Source organism: Pipistrellus kuhlii, unplaced genomic scaffold, assembly GCF_014108245.1.
Source record: "Pipistrellus kuhlii isolate mPipKuh1 unplaced genomic scaffold, mPipKuh1.p scaffold_m20_p_21, whole genome shotgun sequence".
Classification (NCBI taxonomy): Eukaryota; Metazoa; Chordata; class Mammalia; order Chiroptera; family Vespertilionidae; genus Pipistrellus; species Pipistrellus kuhlii.
The window spans coordinates 14,409,603-14,431,897 of NW_023425520.1; the positions used below are offsets into that span (position 1 = coordinate 14,409,603).

At 54.0% G+C, this 22,295-nt stretch overlaps 1 protein-coding gene across 1 annotated transcript in view; it reads left to right on the forward strand.

Moving 5' to 3' along the window:
* Positions 1 to 20,838, forward strand: part of SYNPO2 (synaptopodin 2) — a 146,532-nt gene extending 125,694 nt beyond the window's left edge. Inside the window, exon 5 of the mRNA XM_045586045.1 lies at positions 19,715 to 20,838. Coding sequence (XP_045442001.1) covers positions 19,715 to 20,124 — 410 coding nt within the window. The 3' untranslated portion in view covers positions 20,125 to 20,838. The remainder of the gene's footprint in view (positions 1 to 19,714) is intronic.
* The last annotated feature ends 1,457 nt before the right edge of the window (positions 20,839 to 22,295 follow it).

Consider the following 22,295-nt stretch of genomic DNA (forward strand, 5'->3'; position numbering starts at 1 on the left):
TCGGGCGCCTGCCCGCGTGGCTGGGCACCCGGGCCGGGCGGGCAGGGCACAGGTGACCGCCACCACGAAGGGTTGTTTTCTGAAAAGCTGAGTGCTCATGCCGCTCCCAGAGGGGGGCCGGGCTGCAGGCTGATCCGAGGCCAGGCCTGTTGAGCTGTTGGGAAAGCTGTGAGAGGTCATGAGAAACGCGTGTGAATCCCGAGACCCCACTCTCTTCCCAGGGCCACTGGCCTGCGGTCCCCTGGCCGGCCCCTCTGGGGGACTCCGGGGACGCAGCCCCAGTCACTGCAGTGCCCGGAGTCAGCAGCCGGCATTCCGGGAAGTCCTGACATCCCTCCGGAGTGGGCCGAGGGCCAGCGCGGCCAGGCCACCGACGTCTCAGCCGGGGACACGGGCGGGGGGACCCGGCAGCACCAAGATCTCAGCCGGGGACACGGGCGGGGCCGGGCATGGCCTCTGCTGCCTGCAGGGCAGACTGGATCCTACGGTGCCGATGGCAGTGCTCACCGAGCACAGGCCGTGGGCCGCACGGCGGGTGCCGGACCTTCCGAGATCCTTCGTTTCATTGACGGAGGACGGACTGACTAGTTCAGGGTGTAGCACAGGATTCCACGCTGTGCCTGTTGACCCCGTGAGCCCGCCAGCTCACCCCTCGTAGTTATGTGATGAGAATGGTGGACACCTCCTCTTAGCACCTCTCGGTGCAGGTGCAGAGAACATGGAGAGAAAAACAAACACCACGCCCAGCATTTTCACCTGCGGTCACAGGACTCAGGTGATCGCTGAAGTCGCACCTTTGACCCCTGCACCCAGCCCCCCCCCCAACCTCTGGCCACTCGCGTGGGTGACCCCTTGAACAGCTGCCCTGTGGGACACTACACTTTCCCTGTGTTAGGTCCTAGCGGGCTCTCAGGCACAGGCTGCCTCACTGCCAGGACCTCCCAGGCTGAGCAGCGGCTCCCTGCTCCCCACCGGCTCCTGTGCAGGTCACTCATCCTGGGAGACACTGACCAAACTCCCTGGAGTCCGTGCCCCAGTGAGGGACACTCCTGATTGGCGGAGAAGGTGCCCGGGAGCAGTGGCAGCCTCCCTTTGGGGTACCTGCCCGTCAGAGGCCCCGGGGGAGGGACCTGGTCGTCAGAGGCCCCGGGGGAGGGACCCGCCCGTCAGAGGCCACAGGGGGAGGGACCCGCCCGTCAGAGGCCACGGGGGAGGGACCTGCCCGTCAGAGGCCACGGGGGAGGGACCTGCCCGTCAGAGGCCACAGGGGGAGGGGAGGACCTGTCCATCGGGTCCTATGGGAGGGACCCGCCCGTCAGAGGCCACGGGGGAGGGACCCGCCCGTCAGAGGCCACGGGGGAGGGACCTGGTCGTCAGAGGCCACGGGGGAGGGACCTGCCCGTCAGAGGCCACGGGGGAGGGACCTGCCCATTAGTGACCACAAGCCCCAGGCTCTGAGGCCGTGCAGAGCTGCTCCCAGCCTCTTCCCCACTGTCCCCGGACACAGGCTCAGCACGGCCTCTGGGGGTAACTGACCCTGTGCCCAGAAGTGGGATCGGTTTCCAGAAACAGAGTGACCCCGGGCTTGCAGCCCCCAGCGCCCTGCCAGCCCCCACACTGTCCTCAGGCTGAGCGCTGGTGTAGGGAGGAGCATGAATTCCAGCCGCCTTCCACACCCCAGGGGACTTCTGTGGGTTTTCTGGAACTTCTAGAATCCTCTGAGTCAGAAGCAGAAGTCAGGACCGATCTTGAAGAGAAAAGAGCCAAACAAGCCGAGAATCTGAAAATTTTCCGATTAGAAAATTGCTTTTATTTCAAAAACAAATTTATTTCATTCAACTTTTTCTGACGTTTAATCACAATTTTTTTTTCTTTAAAAGTAAAAGAGCAACTAAAAGTAAAAAAGGTATGTCTTGCATGACATACTCCTTAGTTCTTTTCCAAAAAAATAAAAACATTTTAAAAAGTGTTCACAACCACCCTCTAAAGCTAAGAAGCCCGTCAGCGATAGGCTGAAGCATATAATGAAGTGCTAAAGTGTCACTTTGGTCCTTCCACAATTCAGGTGTTTTCCCCATAATCGTGCAGAATGTATTGTGGTCCAGCTACTTGTTGGTGTTTATCAGAAAGTGCCAACCACCGTCTTTCCTGTAAACCATTAAAGAGGGACTACACAGATTGAATTTTGCCTTATGAATTAGCCAGCAGACTGCCACAGCCCATTCTGGGTGGCGTCGCTGAAGTAAACAGCAAAGCAAAATACGTCCCTCAGAACTTTGGACTTTAATTTAATTTTACAGTTGAATTCACCAAGCACCATGGTTTCCTGCTGCACAGACCTTAGCTCGCACACACAGTGCCTTCACGGCGTTCCCACACAGCTGCCAGCATCTGCTCCCGGGAAAAGTCCAGACCCTCTGGGCCCTCTTAGAATTTCGGGCTCAGTGGGTCCAGGTGGAATACACCCCGGGGGTTGTGATGCTAGGAGGCTGGGACCACATTTTGAAAAATACTTTTCTAACACACACACACACACACACACACACACACACCACACACACACAGAGACACATGCACACACATAAAATACACACAGAGATACACACACAGACACACACACACACACACACACACACACACACACACACACAAAACACACAACACACTTCAGTCAGGCTCATTCTTCTAGCCTGTTAGCAGTTTCCCAGTTCACCCCTTTATCCTGGAAATGCCCCCCTTTTAGCTCTGAGTGGAGGGAACCCAGCCAGTGTGCCATGGGCGGCTGTACCCCCAGTGTCCAGGAGATGGCAGCAAATGCCGTCCCTGCGGGCAGAGCTTCCCCGCAGCCCTCCCAAACCTGGACACGGAATTTGAATGGAACCGTTTCTCATTGATTTCTCTTTTTAAAAACCTCTATTGTTGAGAGTATTACTTCCCCCTCGCTGACCCCTCCACCCGGTTCCCACCCTGCCTCAGGCCTTCACCACCCTACTGTCTGTATCCATAGGTGAAATCTTTGGTTAATCTCTCCCCACTCCCCTCTTCCCTTCCCCCTGATATTTCTGTCCGTTCCATGCTTCCATGCCTTTGATTCTATTTTATTCACCAGTTTATTTTGTTCATTAGATTTATTGTTCATTTATTTTGATTTTTAGATTCAATTGTTGGCAGATATTTATTGCCATTTTATTGTTCATGTTTTTTATTTCTTCTTCTTCTCCTCCCCCACCTGCTCCCACTCCTCATCCTCCTCCTTCCTCTTCTTAAAGAAGACCCTTAAACATCTCATGTAATGCTGGTTTGGTGGTGATGAACTCCTTTACCTTTTGTTTGTCTGTGAAGCTCTTTATCTGACCCTCAATTCTAAATTTGAGCTTTGCTGGGTAGAATAATCTTGGGTGTAGGTCATTGGTATTCATTACTTTGTATATTTGTTGCCACTCCCTTCTGGCCTGCAAAGTTTCTGTTGAGAAATCAGCTGACAGTCATATGGAACTTCCCTTGTAGGACACTAACTGCTTTTCTCATGCTGCTTTTAAGATTCTCTTTGTCTTTAACCTTTGGCATTTGAGTTATGCTGTGTCTTGGTGTGGGCCTCTTTGGGTTCCTCTTGTTTGGGTTCTCTGTGCTTCATTTTTTTGTAAGTCTATTTCTTTCACCTGGTAGGGGAATTTTTCTGTTATTATTTCTTCAAATAGATTTTCAATATCTTGCTCTCTCTCTTCTCCTTCTGACACCTCCATGATGTGAATGTTGGTGTGCTTGAAGTTGTCCCAGAGGCTCCTTACACTATCTTCATATTTTTGGATCCTTTTTTTTTTGATCTTCTGATTGGGTGTTTTTTGCTTCCTCATATTCCAAATCTTTGATTTGATTCTCAAACTCCTCTACTCTATTGTCGAATCCCTGTAAATTATTCTTTATTTCAGTTAGTGTATTCATTTCTAACTGGTCCTTTTCATGTCTTTCCATTCTCACTAAGATCCGTGAAAATTTCATGTAGATCCTTGAGTAACCTTATCACTGTGGTTTTGAACTCTGTATGTAGTAGTTTGCTTGCTTCCATTTCTTTCATTTGTGACATGTTTCTTTGTCTCCCCATTCTGGCTGCTTCCCTGAGTTTGTTCCTTGTGTATTAGGTAGAGCGGCTATGTCTCCTGGAATTGGTAGAGTGGCTTTGTATGGCTCAGCCTCTCAGGCTCACTGATTTTTTAAACAGAAGAATACAAAGGCCTCCAGATGTGATTTCATGGAACACCCTGCTTCTAATCCTGGCAGAGAATAAATATTTCTAGGAGCAGAATGATATGAATTTTATCATCCTGAGGAGGGACTGGACCAAGTTCCTCATCTCTGGGAAAGGGAGGGATTCAGGACTTCTCATGGTGGGAGGGCAGTTGAGTCACAGATGTTCTCAGCAGTAACTAACTTAAATCTCTCTGGCATGAATCAGGACATTCTGATCTTGTGATCTTGGCTAACGGACACTTTTGATGCACTTTGAAGGCTAATTAGCTTTTTAAAATAAAAACAGATATGTTTGTAGAATCTGAAAAACCAGAAAGAAGCTCATGCACTTTATGGGTCACAGGGGAGGAGCCCAAAGTTTCTGTGGAACCTGAAGAGGGAGGTGATGGAGCGGTGAGGTGGACAGACGAGGCACAGAAGTGGGACCCCATGGCGGAAACCCCCACCGAGGGCAGCTTTGATCCCACGGCAGTGCTGTGTTCAGACCTGTGACACGCTCAGGTTTATTCCTAAAACCGAGCGGGAGGTGCCTGTCTGGATGTCGGTAACACAGATACATGTCTGCACACTTCCCAGCGGAGGAGAAATGACTGTAAGGAAATTGGGAACTAGATATTTGAGGACGAGAGTGAAGGTCTCCATTGGTGAAAAGGAAGGAATTAGAACTATTGAATGGAATTGCGAGGTGGTGAATTTCAGTTTAACTTAACCTCCCGCCCTGTGGGGAAGAGAGGGAGAAGGACTCATTGTGTATCCTGGGCACGTGAAATGCACAGAAGGCTTTGTTTAATGCGTTTACTGAAGAGAAATCTCACGACAACCTTATTTGGTGAGAATGATTCTCATTTTTTCTCAGCTGATAAGGAAACTAGGTCAGAGAGATTAAAAACATCGCTTACAGCTGCCCAGTGGGTGAGGGGGCGGACGCAGCAGGCGGGGCCAGGCCACCAGTTCTCAGCCTATGTCCCTCCACCCCCCACCTCACCGCAGCACCATGCAGGTGGCAGAGGAACCTGCTGGCAGGAAGCTCTGCTCGGGCCTCTGCTCCCCGTTCCTGGAGTTTATAGTGTTCCACACAAACAGCTGCTAAACAGCACGCAGGCTCTTACACCCTGTACTTGGATTTACTTCAATGCTTTTGAAAAGCATGGGGCAGTGTAAGACCTGACAAGGCAAAATCTGTTTACTCCTTACCACTCTAATTCCAGGGCATCTGAAAGAAAAGCACCTTAACACTAAGTGTACTTTCTAAGGGGAGGAAAGCGGAGCTCAGGCGGTGAGGGAGCTTCTCCTGTGGGAGGCCCTGCCAGAGGGCTCGCTCCGGCCGTGTGGGGACAGGTGACTGCAGTGCCGCCCCCGGCGCTGAAGCAGACCCTGAGAAGGGAGCATCCAGAGTCTCGGAGGGAGCCTGGTCCCAAACACCATCAGGCACCCTAGGGCGAGGTAGGCATGGGCCTGCCGGGCTTTGAAGCAGAGCTTCTGGAACCTTCTGCCTGTCCTTTCTCCCGAATCACTGGCTCTTCGTCCTTTGCTGTCCATGCAGGGTCTGTTTATAAAATTATGTCCTGGGTACCATGCTCTCACACAGAAAGCAGACTTTACAAAGAAGAACCACTGAGCCATCTGTTCTTTGCTGCTGCAGGTTTTGCTGTTGTTTTACTTTGCTCTGAAACGTCTGTAACATTCGTCCGGTGAGCCATGCCCAAGGTCAAGCCCGGCCTTGGGAACGGGGTGTAACTATTGATCAGTGTGTTCTGGGTCACACTGCATGGTCAGGCTTCATTTTTCCTCAGCTTGACTTCATTACAAAACAAAAAAAAGTACTGGCCTAGACCTGCCTGAATTTAGCAGCTCGTTACATCCTCACAGCAGCATCTCATCTGGGACCCCCTGCCCACAGTAATGAAGTGCGGGAGAGTCTCCTGCAGAGCCTTTCCTGAGAGAACTGAGACCTGCCTCCCAGGCAAACACGCCAAACTCTAGCCTCGGTCAGACACCACGTGTGTCATTCCAGGTGGTCTGACCTAGGTCAGTCACCACGTGTTTCATTCCAGGTGGTCTGACCTAGGTCACCATGTGTGTTATTCCAGGTGGTCTGACCTCTGTCACTGCGTGTGTCATTCCAGGTGCTCTGACCTTGGTCACCACGTGTGTCATTCCAGGTGGTCTGGCCTCGGTCACCACGTTTGTCATTCCAGGTGGTCTGGCCTCGGTCACCACATGTGTCATTCCAGGTGGTCCGGCCTTGGTCATCACGTGTGACAGTCCAGGTGGTCTGACCTCAGTCACCACATGTGTCATTCCAGGTGGTCTGACCTCGGTCACCACATGTGTCATTCCAGGTGGTCTGACCTCAGTTACCACGTGTGTCATTCCAGGTGGTCCGACCTCGGTCACCACGTGTGAGATTCCAGGTGGTCCGGCCTTAGTCATCACGTGTGACAGTCCAGGTGGTCTGACCTTGGTCACCACGTGTGTCATTCCAGGTGGTCTGACCTCGGTCACCACGTGTGTCATTCCAGGTGGTCCAGCCTCGGTCACCATGTGTGAGAGTCCAGGTGGTCTGACCTCAGTCACCACGTGTGAGATTCCAGGTGGTCCGGCCTTGGTCATCACGTGTGACAGTCCAGGTGGTCTGACCTTGGTCACCACATGTGTCATTCCAGGTGGTCTGGCCTCGGTCACCACGTTTGTCATTCCAGGTGGTCTGGCCTCGGTCACCACGTTTGTCATTCCAGGTGGTCTGGCCTCGGTCACCACGTGTGAGATTCCAGGTGGTCCGGCCTTGGTCATCACGTGTGACAGTCCAGGTGGTCTGACCTCGGTCACCACATGTGTCATTCCAGGTGGTCTGACCTCAGTCACCACATGTGTCATTCCAGGTGGTCTGACCTCAGTTACCACGTGTGTCATTCCAGGTGGTCTGACCTCAGTCACCACATGTAGCAATCCAGGTGGTCCGGCCTCGGTCACCACGTGTGAGATTCCAGGTGGTCCGGCCTTGGTCACCACGTGTGAGAGCCCAGGTGGTCCGGCCTTGGTCACCACGTGTAAGATTCCAGGTGGTCCGGCCTCGGTCACCACGTGTGAGATTCCAGGTAGTCCGGCCTTGGTCACCACGTGTGACAGTCCAGGTGGTCTGACTTCAGTCACCACGTGTGTCATTCCAGGTGGTCTGACCTCGATCACCACGTGTGTCATTCCAGGTGGTCTGACCTCAGTCACCATGTGTGTTATTCCAAGTGGTCTGAGTAGGTTGCCACGTGTGAGATTCCAGGTGGTCCGGCCTTGGTCACCACGTGTGACAGTCCAAGTGGTCTGACCTCAGTCACCACGTGTGTCATTCCAGGTGGTCTGACCTAGGTCAGCACATGTGACAGTCCAGGTGGTCTGACCTCGGTCACCACGTGTGACAGTCCAGGTGGCCAATGGCCGTCCGGATAAGCTGTAGACATTTTCTTCCTATGCCCACCCCGGTGTGGTTTTTAAAGGATAGTTGTTTAAGAAGTGCAGACATACGTGTTACTGAGGGTCTCTTCATCTCTGAAGTGTGTATTTGCAATGCCTAGCCCGTTAGTTCTCCACGTGTCTTTTATCTCACCACACTAAGCCTGTGCGTGGAGACGTCGGTCACACAGGTGGCGGCGTAGGCTCAGACCACTTAGAATCCTGCACACGATAAAGTGTTTGTGGCTAATCCACAAGCTACTGTTAAGTCATCTCTGTATTTGCATGAATCAATCCTGAATGAGAAAAAGATTGTTTCATGATTGGATAATCCATAGCTACCTAGTGTCCTATCAGAATGCAGGTGGACTTGGGAGTGAGGGGCGGTCAGGGGAAGGACCGAGGTCCTTGAATCACCGTGTGGTTCGCGCAGTGAGATGAATGCACACTAGCAGGGATGCTCTGTCTGGTGACCGCACGCCACTTCTCTGTGGGGGCAATGGGAGCCCTGCCTGTAGGAGAGGCCATGATGGCAGAGAGTGCTGGGGGCACCATGAACGCTTGGTCTCTACTTTCAAGCCTGGACGGGAGACATACCAATACCCGGGGAGCGGCCTTGGGCCATTGGTGGGAGCACAGACATGCCTTTCTTCTGATTCCATCTCACAGCAGTGGAATGGCCCACCGGGGCCCAGGGCCTGAGCGGCAGCTCAGTGTCATGAGTCCGATGCCCCGGACATCCATGGCAGCTCCGAGGCTGCCGAGGGAGCACGGGCTGACACAGATGCCACTCTGGCCCCTTGGCAGATCCCAGCTGTGTAGTCGGGTGTCTTTCTTACCGTTTCCACTCAGCTCGACTCTGCTTTAGTTTCAGGCCAGCTGTTCAGTGGCTAGACCTCCCTGAGATTTCAAAGTGTTCCTTCCCTTCGATAAGTTAAGTGCCCAAGTGCTTTCTTCTTTCTTATTTATTTATTTATTTATTTATTTATTTTTATTTTTTTAAATAAATCTATATTGTTCAGATCATTACAATTGTTTCTTCTCCCCGCCCCCCCCTCCTCCCATAGCTCCTCTCCACCTGGTCACCACTCCACCCTTTGCCCTTACCTCCTCCCCCATCCCCCTGCTGTCCTCATCCATAGATATATGATTTTTGTCCAGTCTCTTCCCATTCCCCCCACTCAGACACCCCTTTCCCCTGAAGATTATCAATCCCCTCCCATTCTATGCCCCTGATTCTATTATATTCACCAGTTTATTCTGTTCCTCAGATTTTTAATTCACTTGACTTTTAGATTCACTTGTTGATAGATATGTATTTGTTGTTCATAATTTTTATCTTTACTTTTTTCTTCTTCCTCTTCTTCTTAAAGAACACCTTTTAGCATTTCATATAATACTGGTTTGGAGGTGATGTACTCCTTTAGCTTTCTCTGATCTGTAAAGCTCTTTATCTGCCCTTCAATTCTGAATAATAACTTTGCTGGGTAGAGTAATCTTGGTTGTAGGTTCTTGCTATTCATCACTTTGAATATTTCTTACCACTCCCGTCTGGCCTGCATAGTTTCTGTTGAGAAATTAGCTGATAATCGTATAGGTGCACCCTTGTAGGTAACTGTTTGCTGCTTGTAAGATTCTCTCTTTGTCTTTTGCTCCTGGCATTTTAATTATGGTGTGTCTTGGTGTGGTCCTCTTTGGATTTCTTTTGTTTGGGGTTCTGTGCACTTCCTGTCCTTGTAAGTCTATTTCTTTCACCAGGTGGGGGAAGTTTTCTGTCATTATTTCTTCAAATAGATTTTCAGTGTCTTGCTCTCTCTCTTCTTCTGGCACCCCCATAATTCTGATGTTGGTATTCTTGAAGTTGTTCCAGAGGCTTCTTACACTATCTTCAACTTTCTGGATTCTCTTCTCTTCTTGCTTCTCCGGAAGAGTGTTTTTTGCCTCTTTGTTTTGATTCCAAATCTTTGTCTTGATTCTTGCGTTCTTCTAGTCTGCTGTTGGGTCTCTGTATAATATATATTTTTTTTATTTCAGTCAGTGTATGTTTAATTTCTAGTTGGTTTAATTTCTTTTTCATATCCTTGAGGGTCTTGTTCAATTCATCGGCCTTTTCTAGGAAATTCTTGAAAAACCTTATAACCGTAGTTTTGAACTCTATATCCAATCTTTTGTTCTCCTTCATTCCTTTTGTTTGAGATCTCCTCCCTTTTCTTGGCATTTTTGTTGCTTCCTTGAGTTGGTAGGGTAGCTTTGTGGGCCTGGGTGTCCTATATGGTTCAGTGGGTCAGCCTCCCAGTTGCCTGATGTGGAAACTCTTGGTGCATCCCTTTGTGGACTGTGTGTACACCCTTGTTGTAGTTAAGTCTTGATTGTTGTTGGTGTCACTGGGAATTGACCTCCAGGCCAATTGGTTGTGAGGATTCGCTGTGTCTATAACGGAAGTATGGGGGAGGACTTGTTCTGGTAGGGCTTTGGTGCTCACTGAGTCTGTCTCTTGAATGTGTCCCTTATGCGATTAGTTGAAATCTGGTGTTGTCTCACACCGATCACTAGATAGACTAGTTTCCGGATCTCTAATGGGGTGCAGTTCAGTTACTGTCTGAGGCCACACTGCAAAAGCTACAGCGAGAACCACAATCCTCTCCTTCCTGCTTGGAGCTTGGAGGCTTTGGAGCTGTCTGCAGCAGGTTGCAAGTTTGCTAGGTTAAACTGCAATAGAGAAGGCCATTCATATGCAAAAGCCGCTGCTTGGAGCTTGGGTGTGTTTGTAGATTGTGCAGGGCAGAGTCTCAGGATATCTCTAGGCTAAGGCGTGGCATACAGCGAAGGCTGCCAGTCAGCCTTCTCTGCCTATCTGACCATGTCCCCATTTCTCAAGCCCCCATACAGCAAACAATTATTCTTGCATGCAGCTCTGCAAGCAAGCCACCCTCACTTTCCGACCTGATGGGAGACTAGCCTCTCCCCAGAAACTGTATTTCAGAGAGATTGGAAGCTTGTCTCTCTTCGGGTTGAAGAAATCAATGTCCTCCGCCAGCTGGGATCCTCATCCTGCTCTTATTGTGGTTGCACCCCTGTACCTCAGTTTTTCAGCTCTTGTGTCCTGAATGCTCCTTTCTCTTTCAGTCTAGTTGTAGTGCTTCCTTTCAGCCAGCTTTCCCATGGATCTGGGTGATAGACGTTTTGTCTTAGTTGTAGTTTTGAAATTGTTGTGCACGGCAGCAGGTTAGGTGTGTTTACCTAAGCCGCCATCTGGATCCTCTCTTCTCTCTTTTTTAAAACAGTTTTAAAAAATAATTGGTTTGAGAGAGAGAGAAAGAAAGAGAGAGAGAGAAATATCATTTTGACATCTTGTGTATTTATGCATCGTTCATTGATTGCTTCTTGTAAGTGCCCTGACTGGGGATGGAACCTGAAACCTTGGTGTACCAGGATGACGCCACAACCAACTGTGCCACCCGACCAGCGCCTGCCCATGTGTTTTCCAAGGGAAGCCAGTGCTTCCTGTTTGAAAGAAACGTGCCTGGGACACTTATGATAGAGAATGTGTCTAAGTTTCCCAGTTTTACTTGGAAAGCACTGCTTCGCTGCTTTAGTCTAGTTTTCTGCTGTAACCTATTCCTCCTCTCTTGGCCCCCTGCCCCCTGCCCCCAGTGATCTTTTATCTATTCCAGAAAAATGCCCACTCAAAGCCACTTACTTTACGATGTTCCTGTGCCTCAAACATGAAATAAGCCCAGCTGGTGTGGCTCAGTGGTTGAGCATTGACCTATGAACCAGGAGATCACAGATTGATTCCTGGTCAGGGCACATGCCCAGGTTTCAGGATTCTAGTGTGGGGCATACAGGAGGCAGCTGATCAATGATTCCCTCTACATTGATGTTTCTGTCTCTCCCTTTCCCTTCCTCTCTATGAAATCAATTAAAAGAAAAAGAAATAATAAGGTGTTTATTTAAAAAAGAAATAGCATGAAATGAATACATGAAGTTTTTGTGTAAATTCCCTCAAATTAGAAAGATGTCACTAATAGAAGATTTACCAGTTGGACCAAAATTTACCTAATTGTGCTAAGGCAATTAAACAAACTCTTTCCTGCTCTGGACTTAAGAAAACAATGTGGTGGCAACTTCCCAGATGGAAAATTATATTTTTTATTCCTAATTTTAAACATCACTCCAAGGCCATGTTATTTTTTGATAAAGGAAGCATAAATATGATTTGGTAATAAATCTCAAAAATTTCCCAAGAACAGTAGGTTAAACATTTTCCCTAGGGCTCAAGATATGAATCAAGAGGTCTATTTAATCAGCTTTAAAAAAGTGATGGACAGAAAAAACGGTTACAAAGATGGAATAGGTCATTTTCCTCACGTTGCACTTCCTCATCCTGTGGAAGAACGGTGCCCGGTGTTGTGTCGATGCCACTAGAACAAAGGGGTCCTCACCTGCCCGCCTCCAACCAATCAACGTGGGTAGGAGTTTGCAGACAATAAAGCAGAGGGTTAGCCCAGCCGGTGTGGGTCAGTGGTTGAGCACTGACCAATGAACCAGGACGTCATGGTCAATTCCCCATCAGGCATATGCTCAGGCTGTGGGCTCAATCCCCAGTGTGGGGCGTGCAGGAGGCAGCTGACCAATGATTCTCTCTCATCACTGATGTTACTAGCTCTCTCTCCCTCGCTCCTCCTTTCTGAAATCAATAAAAAGATATTAAAATTTAAAAAATAATAATAAAGTAGAGGTTTATTAGTTGAGGAGATGGCACCCAGCCCAGAGTCCCAAGTGAGCTGGTCTCAGACCTGACTCCTGAGAGGTAGGGACATGGAGAAAGCTCACTCCTCGTGGGACTAGGGAGAGTGTGAGCTCCCGACGGGTGGGCCAGGGGAGGCATGGGTGGTCCTTGCACAGCCTCGTCGTCAGCTGGCATCCTCCCGTCTGGTTTCGTGAGCGTGTGGTCCGTGGGGTCCTCCCCATCCACGGCCGGGGCTGAGACACGTCTGAGCCAGGATGCCTTCTGCTTCACGGACCCTCTGCTTCCTCTCAGCAGACCAGGGCGTCCCGGAGTCAGCGCAGCGCTGACCGGTGGGGGTCCGGGTGGATGGTGAGGAGGGCGGGGGGCGGAGAGGAGGGGTCACTGTGCAGACACGGGTTCTGGGCGGACGGAGTGGTATCTCTGTCGTCGCCGTCAGCGCGCTCTGGCTGCCAGGTTTAATGTAACCAGGATGCAGCTGAGGCTGTCTTACCACCACGCCGGGGACTCGGAGACCCCCTGTGCCGAGGCCAGTCAGGGTGGCCCCAGCACACAGCCATGGTGGCCGGCCGCACACAGCCATGGTGGCCCCAGTACACAGCCATGGTGGCCCCAGCACACAGCCATGGTGGCCCCAGCACACAGCCATGGTGGCCCCAGCACACAGCCATGGTGGCCCCAGCACACAGCCAGGGTGGCCCCAGCACACAGCCATGGTGGCCCCAGCACACAGCCATGGTGGCCCCAGCACACAGCCATGGTGGCCCCAGCACACAGCCATGGTGGCCCCAGCACACAGCCATGGTGGCCCCAGCACACAGCCATGGTGGCCCCAGCACACAGCCATGGTGGCCGGCCGCACACAGACATGGTGGCCGGCCGCACACAGCCATGGTGACCCCAGCACACAGCCATGGTGGCCCCAGCACACAGCCATGGTGACCCCAGCACACAGCCATGGTGGCCCCAGCACACAGCCATGGTGGCCCCAGCACACAGCCATGGTGGCCCCAGCACACAGCCATGGTGGCCGGCCGCACACAGACATGTCTAAGAACTCCTGTTCCCGACCTCCCAGCGGGTGCATGTCCTCTGAGCGGATGCCGTTCTGCCGGAGGCCGGTTGCTGCGGGGCCTTGGAGCCCTGGCAGCAAAGCGGCCCCGGGAGAGGAGTCTGTCTGAGCCAGACCGACGGACCGCACACGCAGAGCAGGAGCGCACGGCTCTGCATGGCCAGACTTTCGGCCTCTTTCTTGCATTTGAAATTAAGGAGGGGCAGCGGGCAGATGACATGGAGTCGGGGGGCAGAGCCAGGATGGGCTACAGGATGGTTAACAAGAGGGGGGACACCCGCTTCTGGGTTTCACAGGTGTGCCCCTTGCATGCACAGCTGTGTTTTCTGCATGCACACCTATGTTGCCTGCACGCACAGGAGCCCTGGCAATGTTGGCTCAAAGCCTTTCCCTAGGAGCTGTGGGCCTGGGACGTGACTGCCCACCGGACCCGCCAGGTTAGGAACATATGCTTTATGGCGTCACTCCCTTGGCATCGCAGGTAGTAGGCATATCATCTATGAAAAGCCTCCTTCTCCTCTCCTCTTCTCAGGGCAGATGCGGGTCACAGTGAGGGAGGCGGGAGGGGAAGATGGCCTGGCGTGCCTAGGAGAGGTATTAGGATATTAGGGACAGCTAGCACTGAGTTCTCATTGGGAAAGATACCTTAAGTGGCTTTATAATCTATACTAACAAAAGGGTAATATGATAATTAGACTGACATCTTCTGGACATCCTTCCGGACAAAGCCACGATGGCAGCAGCAGAGGCAGTTAGGGCCGATGAGGCAGGCAGGCAGAGGGGCTAGGGGTGATCAGGCAGGCAGGCAGGCAGAATGGTTAGGGGCAATCAAGTGGGCAGGTAGAGGGTCGGGTGATCAGGCAGGCAGGCAGAGTGGTTAGAGGTGATCAGGCAGGCAGGTGAGTGGTTAGGAGACAGCGGTCCCAGATTGTGAGAGGGATGTCCAACTGCTGGTTTAGGCCGAATCCCACAAGGATCCCACAGGGATCCGGCCTAAACCAGCAGTCAGACATCCCCCAAGGGGTCCCTGATTGGAGAGGGTGCAGGCCGGGCTGAGGAACCCCCTCCTGTGCACAGTTTTCATGAGGTACATAAGCATTATTTTTATACTCATCATGATAGTCTCTATCACATGCTTACAGGTGCCAGCACTGACATTTTCCCCTACAGAAGCCCCACGAGGTCAAAGGTCCAGTTACTTCACCGGACCAAGATCCTTGCTCCTGGTGAAAACCACGTTTTCTCTATAGAAACCGATGAAGCTAGGACTCCTGCCATCTGTTTTTCTTCCCTGTGGTGGGATCTCAGTGACCTTTTAGAGAGAAACGTGATTAAAAGGTTTTATTTTTATGTTCTAACTGAGTAGACATTTACAAGGAATGTACTGAAGAGGGGCTTCTCCCAGATTGCAGACTACCTCACTGCGGTTCCGGCGAAGACCTGGAACGGCCGTGAACGTCCTGCTCGCAGCTGTGTCTTCAGTGTCCGGCACCTCCTCTGTGAGGAGGCGGGCAGGTGTGGGCGTGACAGCAGCTGCTGGGTGACTTCTCTCCACTAGCAGATCTGATGCCTTAACATTCGCTATTTAGATACAGTCCTGTCCTCTGTGGCTTCGCTGCCTCAGCTCCCTGTGCAAACACGGCCTCGCTGTGTGGCCTGGTCATTACTACTGGCCGCGCCTCAGTCTCCGCACGTGGAGGCTATAAGGGGACTGACCCGGAGGGGATTGACCGGGGAGAAGTGCTCAGACCGGAGCCGCAGGGGGTGAAAGCTGTGCCTTTTACTGCTGCCCTGGCCTTTGAGATGATAGGGACCCAGACGCATGCGTGCGGAGGCCCTTGACCGTCCCCTGACCTCAGATGCCGGTTATTTTTGTGATGTCTGGGCCGCAGGTTCAAGGACAGGAGGAAGCTGTGTCTGGGCCGCCCGGAGCCGCAGAGTGAGGTCAGCGGTGGTTCTGGCCAGCCCTGCCCGGCTGGCGCTGGTGGTACCGCCGCTATCTGGCCGCCCGCAGTGCCAGCCCCTCTTCAAAGCAAGGCCTATCCTATTTTTATCCGCGGGTGGCCCGCCGAGCTGCCTCCTGAACAAAAGGTCCCCCCGGGCCTCTGACTCCGCACGTGACAGAACAGTCCTGTCCTGGTGCCCTAGGGGTCGCGTGCACGCCCGTCCGTCCTCCCCATCCGAGGGGAGCCCGCTGACTGCCCCGCACAGCCCGAGGGTGAGGCCCGGGTGAGGCCCGGGTGAGCCCCAGCCACGTGATGTCCAAGGACAGCTTCCATCTCACACCCAGACCCTTTCTCTCTCAGGGCTCCCCTCAAATACTTTTTATTTTATTTTTTATTTTTATTTATTTATTTATTTATTTTAAATATTTTTTTATTGATTTTCCACAGAGAGGAAGGGAGAGGGATAGAGAGCTAGAAATATTGATGAGAGAGAAACATCGACCCGGGGATGTGCCCGCAACCAATGTACATGCCCCTGACCAGAATCGAACCCGGGACCCCTCAGTCCACAGACCGACGCTCTACCACTGAGCTAAACCGGTTTCAGCCCCTCAAATACTTTTTAAAAGTGAACTGAGCCCAGCCGGGGTGGCTCGTGGTTGAACATCGACCTAGGAACCAGGAGGTCACAGTTCCATTCCTCGTCTGGCACAGGCCTGGGTTTGGGGCTCCGTCTCCAGGAGGGGACATGGCAGGAGGCAGCCGATCCATGACTTGCTCTCATCACTGATGTTTCTCAGTCTCTCCCTCTCTCCCTTCCTCTCTGAAATCAGTACAAATGTATTTGTTAAAAAGTGAGTTGACTTAGGACTGACAATGTAATGTGAAAGTGAGCCTCACAGGAATTAAGATGCAGGGTCCGAGGGAGTCGGGCGAGCAGCTCTGGCCACCAGCCGGCCTCGCCCCGGGCCTGGCGTGCACACTGCGTTCTCGGGCCGTTTAAGCAGCATGTGCTCCCGTGCTGCCCGTGTTCTCAATAACACGGCTCAGAGTCCTGCGTCCAAAGTGGTCCTCGGCCAGCAGCAATAGGCAATCCCCTCTTTGTTTTCTTATCTTTATTTTTTAAATGTGTTTTTATTGATTTCAGAGAGGAAGGGAGAGGGAGAGAGAGATAGAAACATCAATGATGGCAGAGAATCATGGATCGGCTGCCTCTTACACGTCCCCTACTGGGGATGGAGCCCGAAACCCAGGCATGTGCCCGACCAGGCACTGAGCTGGGACCTCCTGGCTCATAGGTGGGTTCTCAACCACTGAGCCACACTGGCCGGCCGGGCAGTCCCGGCCTAGATAAGAGCGCTGCCACAGAACCGCCCCAAACTCCACGTGGCGGAGGAGGATCTAAGATCCACCCGGAGAAGGCAGATCCCAGGGCACAGGAGGTAGAGGCTGTTTTAATAAGAGGCTGGAACAAAAATGATCTAAAAATTCTCCTGACCCCTGACCCTGCTTGATTGTGTGTAAATAACCCCCAGGGAACATTTGCCCGATATTTAACAATCTCGATAAAGGAATTCCAAACCTCCACGGAGAGTTTGCCTGAGACTTTTCTCCAGGCGGTTTAAGCCCCTCAGTCCCGCAGACCGAACGGCAAACCTTCTCTCTCCACGTGGAAGCCTCCTGCCCGTTTAGAAAACCGATTCCTTGGCAAGTGTTGCTTCGTCCCACTGGTCTCGCCAGACTTGCCTGGCACGTGGTTTGGTGCGTGTGTGCTGCGGGTGAGGGTGGGCAGAGTCTGCGAGAGCCGCACCATTCGCCACAGACCCGGGGGAAGGGCTGGGCGGCCGGCGTGACCCCTCATCGCGGGAAGCGGGCCCGCCGCCCGGTTCTGGGGACGAGGACATGGCCGTTCCTTCCTCAGCAGGCACCGCGCACCTGCTCGCCAGGCCCTGTCCCAGGCCTGAGGGCGTCCTGGCCGGAGCTAGATTCCGGGGGAAGAGGCAGTAAGCAAATTAACGAAGTAAAACGTGTATCCCTTTAGGTGGCCGTGCACCTAGGGGAGAAACCAGGCAGCGAGGAGGGTCGGGGATGCTGAGAGACGGAGAGACTGGCCCAGGGCGGCCACGTGGTGTGAGTGAGGCCTGAGGGAGGCGGCGGAGCCGTGGGTGCTGGTGCCGGGAGGGGCAGGGCCAGCAGGTGCCGAGGTCCTGGGGCACCGGGTGCCCGGTGAGGTCGTGGCAGGAAAGAGGCCCGAGCGGCCAGACCAGGGGGCAGGGAGCCCCAGGCGGCGGCTCAGGGGGCTGGAGTGCCGCCGGTACCCCAAGGGCTGTGGGTTCTCTGGCCTCTCAGGGCGCACACGGGAGCAGCCTTCGCTGCAAAGAATCTCTGAGCTCCTTGTTGTCAGGACGTCATTCAACCCCGGGCTGAATGTGCTCGTTTCTAAGTCTCTGCTCTGATGACGCTGAAGCCACAGGTGGGAGAGAGACCCGACAGCAAGCTTGTGTCTTTCCTCCGGGGCTCGTGCTCTGAGCGTGTGCCTCGGGGTCCTCAGCCCTCCCAAAGGGGCGGCAGTCACGCTCTCCGGTTAGGATTGGACGGACGGACAGATGGACGGACGGATGGACGGATGGACGGAAGGGAGGCATCCCGCACGCCATGACAGAGGGGAAAGCTGCCTTTCTCTTCGCCATGCCCAATGCCAGTGCATTTCGCGGTTCAGACAGTCCCTCCTGGTCCCGTCCCGCTGGGCGGAGAGTCCCTCCTCTGGCTGGCCTGTGGCTGGGCTGCCACAGCGGAGCTAAGGGGGGTGTGAGGGCGAGGACCTCCGGGATAGTAGCTGCTCAATAAAACACGTGCTGAGTGAGCCATGACGCCAACGCGTGGGCAGTGGGACATGGAAACCAGCCTGCCCACGGTGATGACTGACACCGAGCTTGGCCCGCCCACCCTGACAGAGGGAAGATTTATCACAGGTGACATGAGGATTTTGCTGGATTCAACCATTATTACTGGCGTTTCAATGACTGAAGAGAGAAGCCACACCCATCCTGCGGACCCCCATTCCTCTGAGTGAGCCCAGAGTGAGCCGTCTCCGTTCGTGTGCCCAGTGGGAAAAGCAGACACAGAACACCAGGATCAGAGATGCCCTGTCCGGCCCAGGCGTGCTATTCACTTTAAAGTTAGTAACTTGACTGAGAAAGAAAAGCCGTTAAAACCGCTCACCGGCCCTCAATGGTTTGGCTCCATGGACAGAGCTTCAGCCTGCATTCTGAAGAGTCAGGGGTTTAATTCTGGTCATGGGCACAGGCCCAGGTTGAGGGATCGATCCTCAGCAGGGGGCGTGCAGGAGGCAGGTGATCAATTATTCTCTCTCATCACTGATGTTTCTCTCTCTCTCTCTCCCTCCTCTCTCTGAGATCAATAACAATATATTGAAAACAGAACCAAACACCATCCATGGAATTTGAGCACACTCACCAGCCAGGCAACGCTCCTGGTCCTGGAGGGGGTGTGAGGGTGCCGCCCAGGGCGCCTGCTGCTCCCGCCAGCCTGGCCTGCAGCGCCTGGGGGTTGGGGGGGGGAGGAGGGCGGGGCCCAGCTTTCCAGCCCCCTGTGCCTGGGAGCAGCCTCTCCAAGGGGAGTCTCAGGGACTTGACTGCCCAAGAAACAAGTATGGGGGAGGGGGGGGGGATGCAACCGAGATGGCAGGAGCGCTGCCCAGAGAAATGGCCGCCCCATGCTCAGGAACGAGACCCCCCCCCCCCCCCCCCCCAGCACAGGCCTGCCTCCCCTGGGAGTGGCGTTCGCACGTCCAGCGCTCACCTGTCCCTGCTGCAGGGAGGGCTATGGCGAGGTACACATTCCCAGCACTTGAGGGAAGTCAGGGGCCGGGGCCACGGTCTGCTCCAGGGATAGATGTGTCCTATGCATTCTGTGTGGGAGCACAGGTCGCGGGGCAATGGGCAGAATGTGCAGAGGTAAGTGGGGGGCAGACAAGGCTGGGGCTCCCGGGGTGACAGGGGGTCACGCCCAGGAGACTTGGGAGCCTTGGAGCTATGGGCTGGGGATGGGAGCGACAGGAGGCTGAGTCTGGTCAGGCCCAGAGCCCTGCACATGCCTCGGTGGCTGGCCCGGCCTGGGCTCCAGGGACTGGCTTGTACAGGGCGTGGGCACGGCCCAGCAGCTCCCAGAGCAGCAGCCGCCGGCATGAACCACCGTGGACCAGACCCCTAACCCTGTCCTTGCTTCTAGGAGGGTGGACGCTCACTATCTCTCCCGGGAAGGCCCATCCCACCCACCGCGTCCGCGACACCGGCCTGGGCCTGCAGGCCTGCTCACCGCCACTCCGCCTCGCCCGACTGGAGACTCACCCCCTGGGACGCAGCCACCGAGCCTCCTCTGGACCGCCTGGAGGATGCCTTCCGACCCAGCGACATCCGGGCCTCCGTCGTGGCCAGCGTGGTCTGGGCCGCCCGCAGGAAGGTGCTCCCGGCGCCCGTGGGGGGCTGGGGCGACGGGCTGCCCCGCGTCCCACAGGCCCCCACCACCAGCCTGGGCCCGTGCGGGAGGCCAGGGTATCACGGGGCTCCCCTCCCCAACAGCAGCCTCCCCACCCTCTCCCAGTGGCTGCACGCCTCCTACAGGCAGCCTTCCCGGGATGATCCTCAGATGATGTTCCTGGAGACCAGGTCCGAGTACTGCCTCTCGGCAGCCGAGGGCAACTACAACCCCCGGCCCAGGGGCTGGAGACGCCCCACCTGAGGCGGGAGGCGGGAGGCGGGTGGTGGGCCCCGTGACGGTGGCTTTTAGCCATCTCCCACAGGACACAAGACCCCTGCAGTAGCTTTAGATCCACTTTGGTCGTAGCATGTTCTCAGAAGTCACTTGAGGGGTGTGTAGGCACGCACACGCATGAGCACGGATCATGCCCATGTCTGCTGACAGACACAGAACTTCTCTGAAGAAAAAAGTCCCTTCTCTGTGTGGACAAGCCGGCTGGTGTCTAACTCACAACGTGAACCCCACTTCTCCCACGGGTGGGGGTAGCCTGGCAACCAGCGCCCGCTCGGGCACCGCGAAGGGCCGTTCCCTCTGCGTCCATCCGGGGAGGAGCGGGGACACGGCCCGCCGACGGCAGCAGAACCGCGGACGGGGCGGTGGGAGGGTACCACCAGCGAGGCAGGGATGACTGCACTGAACACGGGCCCCTTGGGGTTGTTTTAAGCATCCCCCCACCCCCAGGAACATTGAAAAAAATGTTATAAAATTCAGGTTATTTTGTGGAGCTGCCACATCGGCATTCTCAGAAAGAGAGGGAGACGGTTACACGCCGCCTGAGGTGAGACAGCTGCACGCCCCAGAGGGCGTTTGAGGGGGACGTGTGAGGTGTGGGGAGCAGGAAGGTCCAGGTGAGGGGGTTAACCCCCTTAAAGCCAGCGGCCTGAGGCAGAGGCGCGTTCGGGGCTCCGGTGCCCTCACTGGTGAGGGATCTGGGCTCACACCTCACAGGCCTGACGCCCGGAGCTCTCACCAGCGGAGTGAGCTTTGTGTGTCCATGATGCGTTTGGCTGCTCATCCTCTCAACGGGGGCTGAGCTTCCGCACAGAATGAGGTCGCCGGGGCACTGCCTGGGTCACCAAAGGTCCGAGGGTTGTGCTACGTGTTAGTGGAGTGAGGCTGATGTGAAGGAGAAGCTGCTGGAGGACTTGAGGACGTGTGGAGGGAGGTGTGACCGTTCGTTCAGTTGGAGAAAGCCGAGTTCCTCTGCTGAGCTGTCCGAGGCTGACCCCAGGGGGCAGGCAGCTGCCCGCCGTCCCCTGACCCACGACCGCCTGTCAGCACGCCCGCTCCTCTCTGCCTGGCCCACAGTGCCCACCAGAGGGCACGCCGAGTGAGAATATTCATAACAAAAAACATTTCAAGCACTGAAACTTTCTTAGGTGTTTAAGATGACTATTTTGCTTTGTTTTACTTTTTTAAACATATATTTTCATTGAATTCAGAGAGGAAGGGAGAGGGGGAGAGAGAGCGAAACATCAGTGATGAGAGAGATTCACTGAGCAGCTGCCTCCTGCACGCCCCCCCTGGGGATCCAGCCCCAGCCCGGGCCTGTGCCCTGACCCTCGGCCACGGAGCCAAAAGCGCCGGCTTGTCTCACGTTTCCACTCTTGGACGCGTCACTTCGATGGAGTCTCTCACAGAAGAAAACTGTGAAGTGTTTTCAGGGCACAGTGACCCGGAAGTGGAAGAAGACAGATGTGAGGAGTTCACGGTGCACTCTGCGGGGTGCCCCGCCTTCTCTGTTTGTGGAGAAAGGAGGACGTTCTCTGACGTTATATTGTTAGATATCTTAGCCTGATACCAGGTTAATTGTCTCAAACTATGTCATTATTGGTCCCTCAGAGTGTCTATACCTTGTAAAGAAGGCATGAAGTATTGATTAGCCGGTGTCGGCCAGTTCTCATGACTCCCCCCATGAAATGCCTGTCTGCTTCCCACCGTCCTGGCTGCGTGGCCCCAGATGGCGGTGTTCTGAGACGTGGCTGGTCCGGCGGGAACGACGCTGAGGGAGGAGGTCTGGTCCTGTTGCTTTCTCTCCCCGGTTGTAGAGGCTGCTTCCACTTCTCCCAGAGTCCGCACTCCAGTTCCAGCCCCACACTGACACACACGATAAAAGTCACTGACGCTTTCACTGCCCACAACGGAGAGAAGCAGGCGTGTTTTTAAAAAATGGACTTTCTGTTGTTATTTTTTTAATGTTCTTTAGAGAGGAAGGAAGGGAGAGGGAGAGAGAAACATCACCAATCTTCTGCCCCCTGCATGCCCCCTTCTG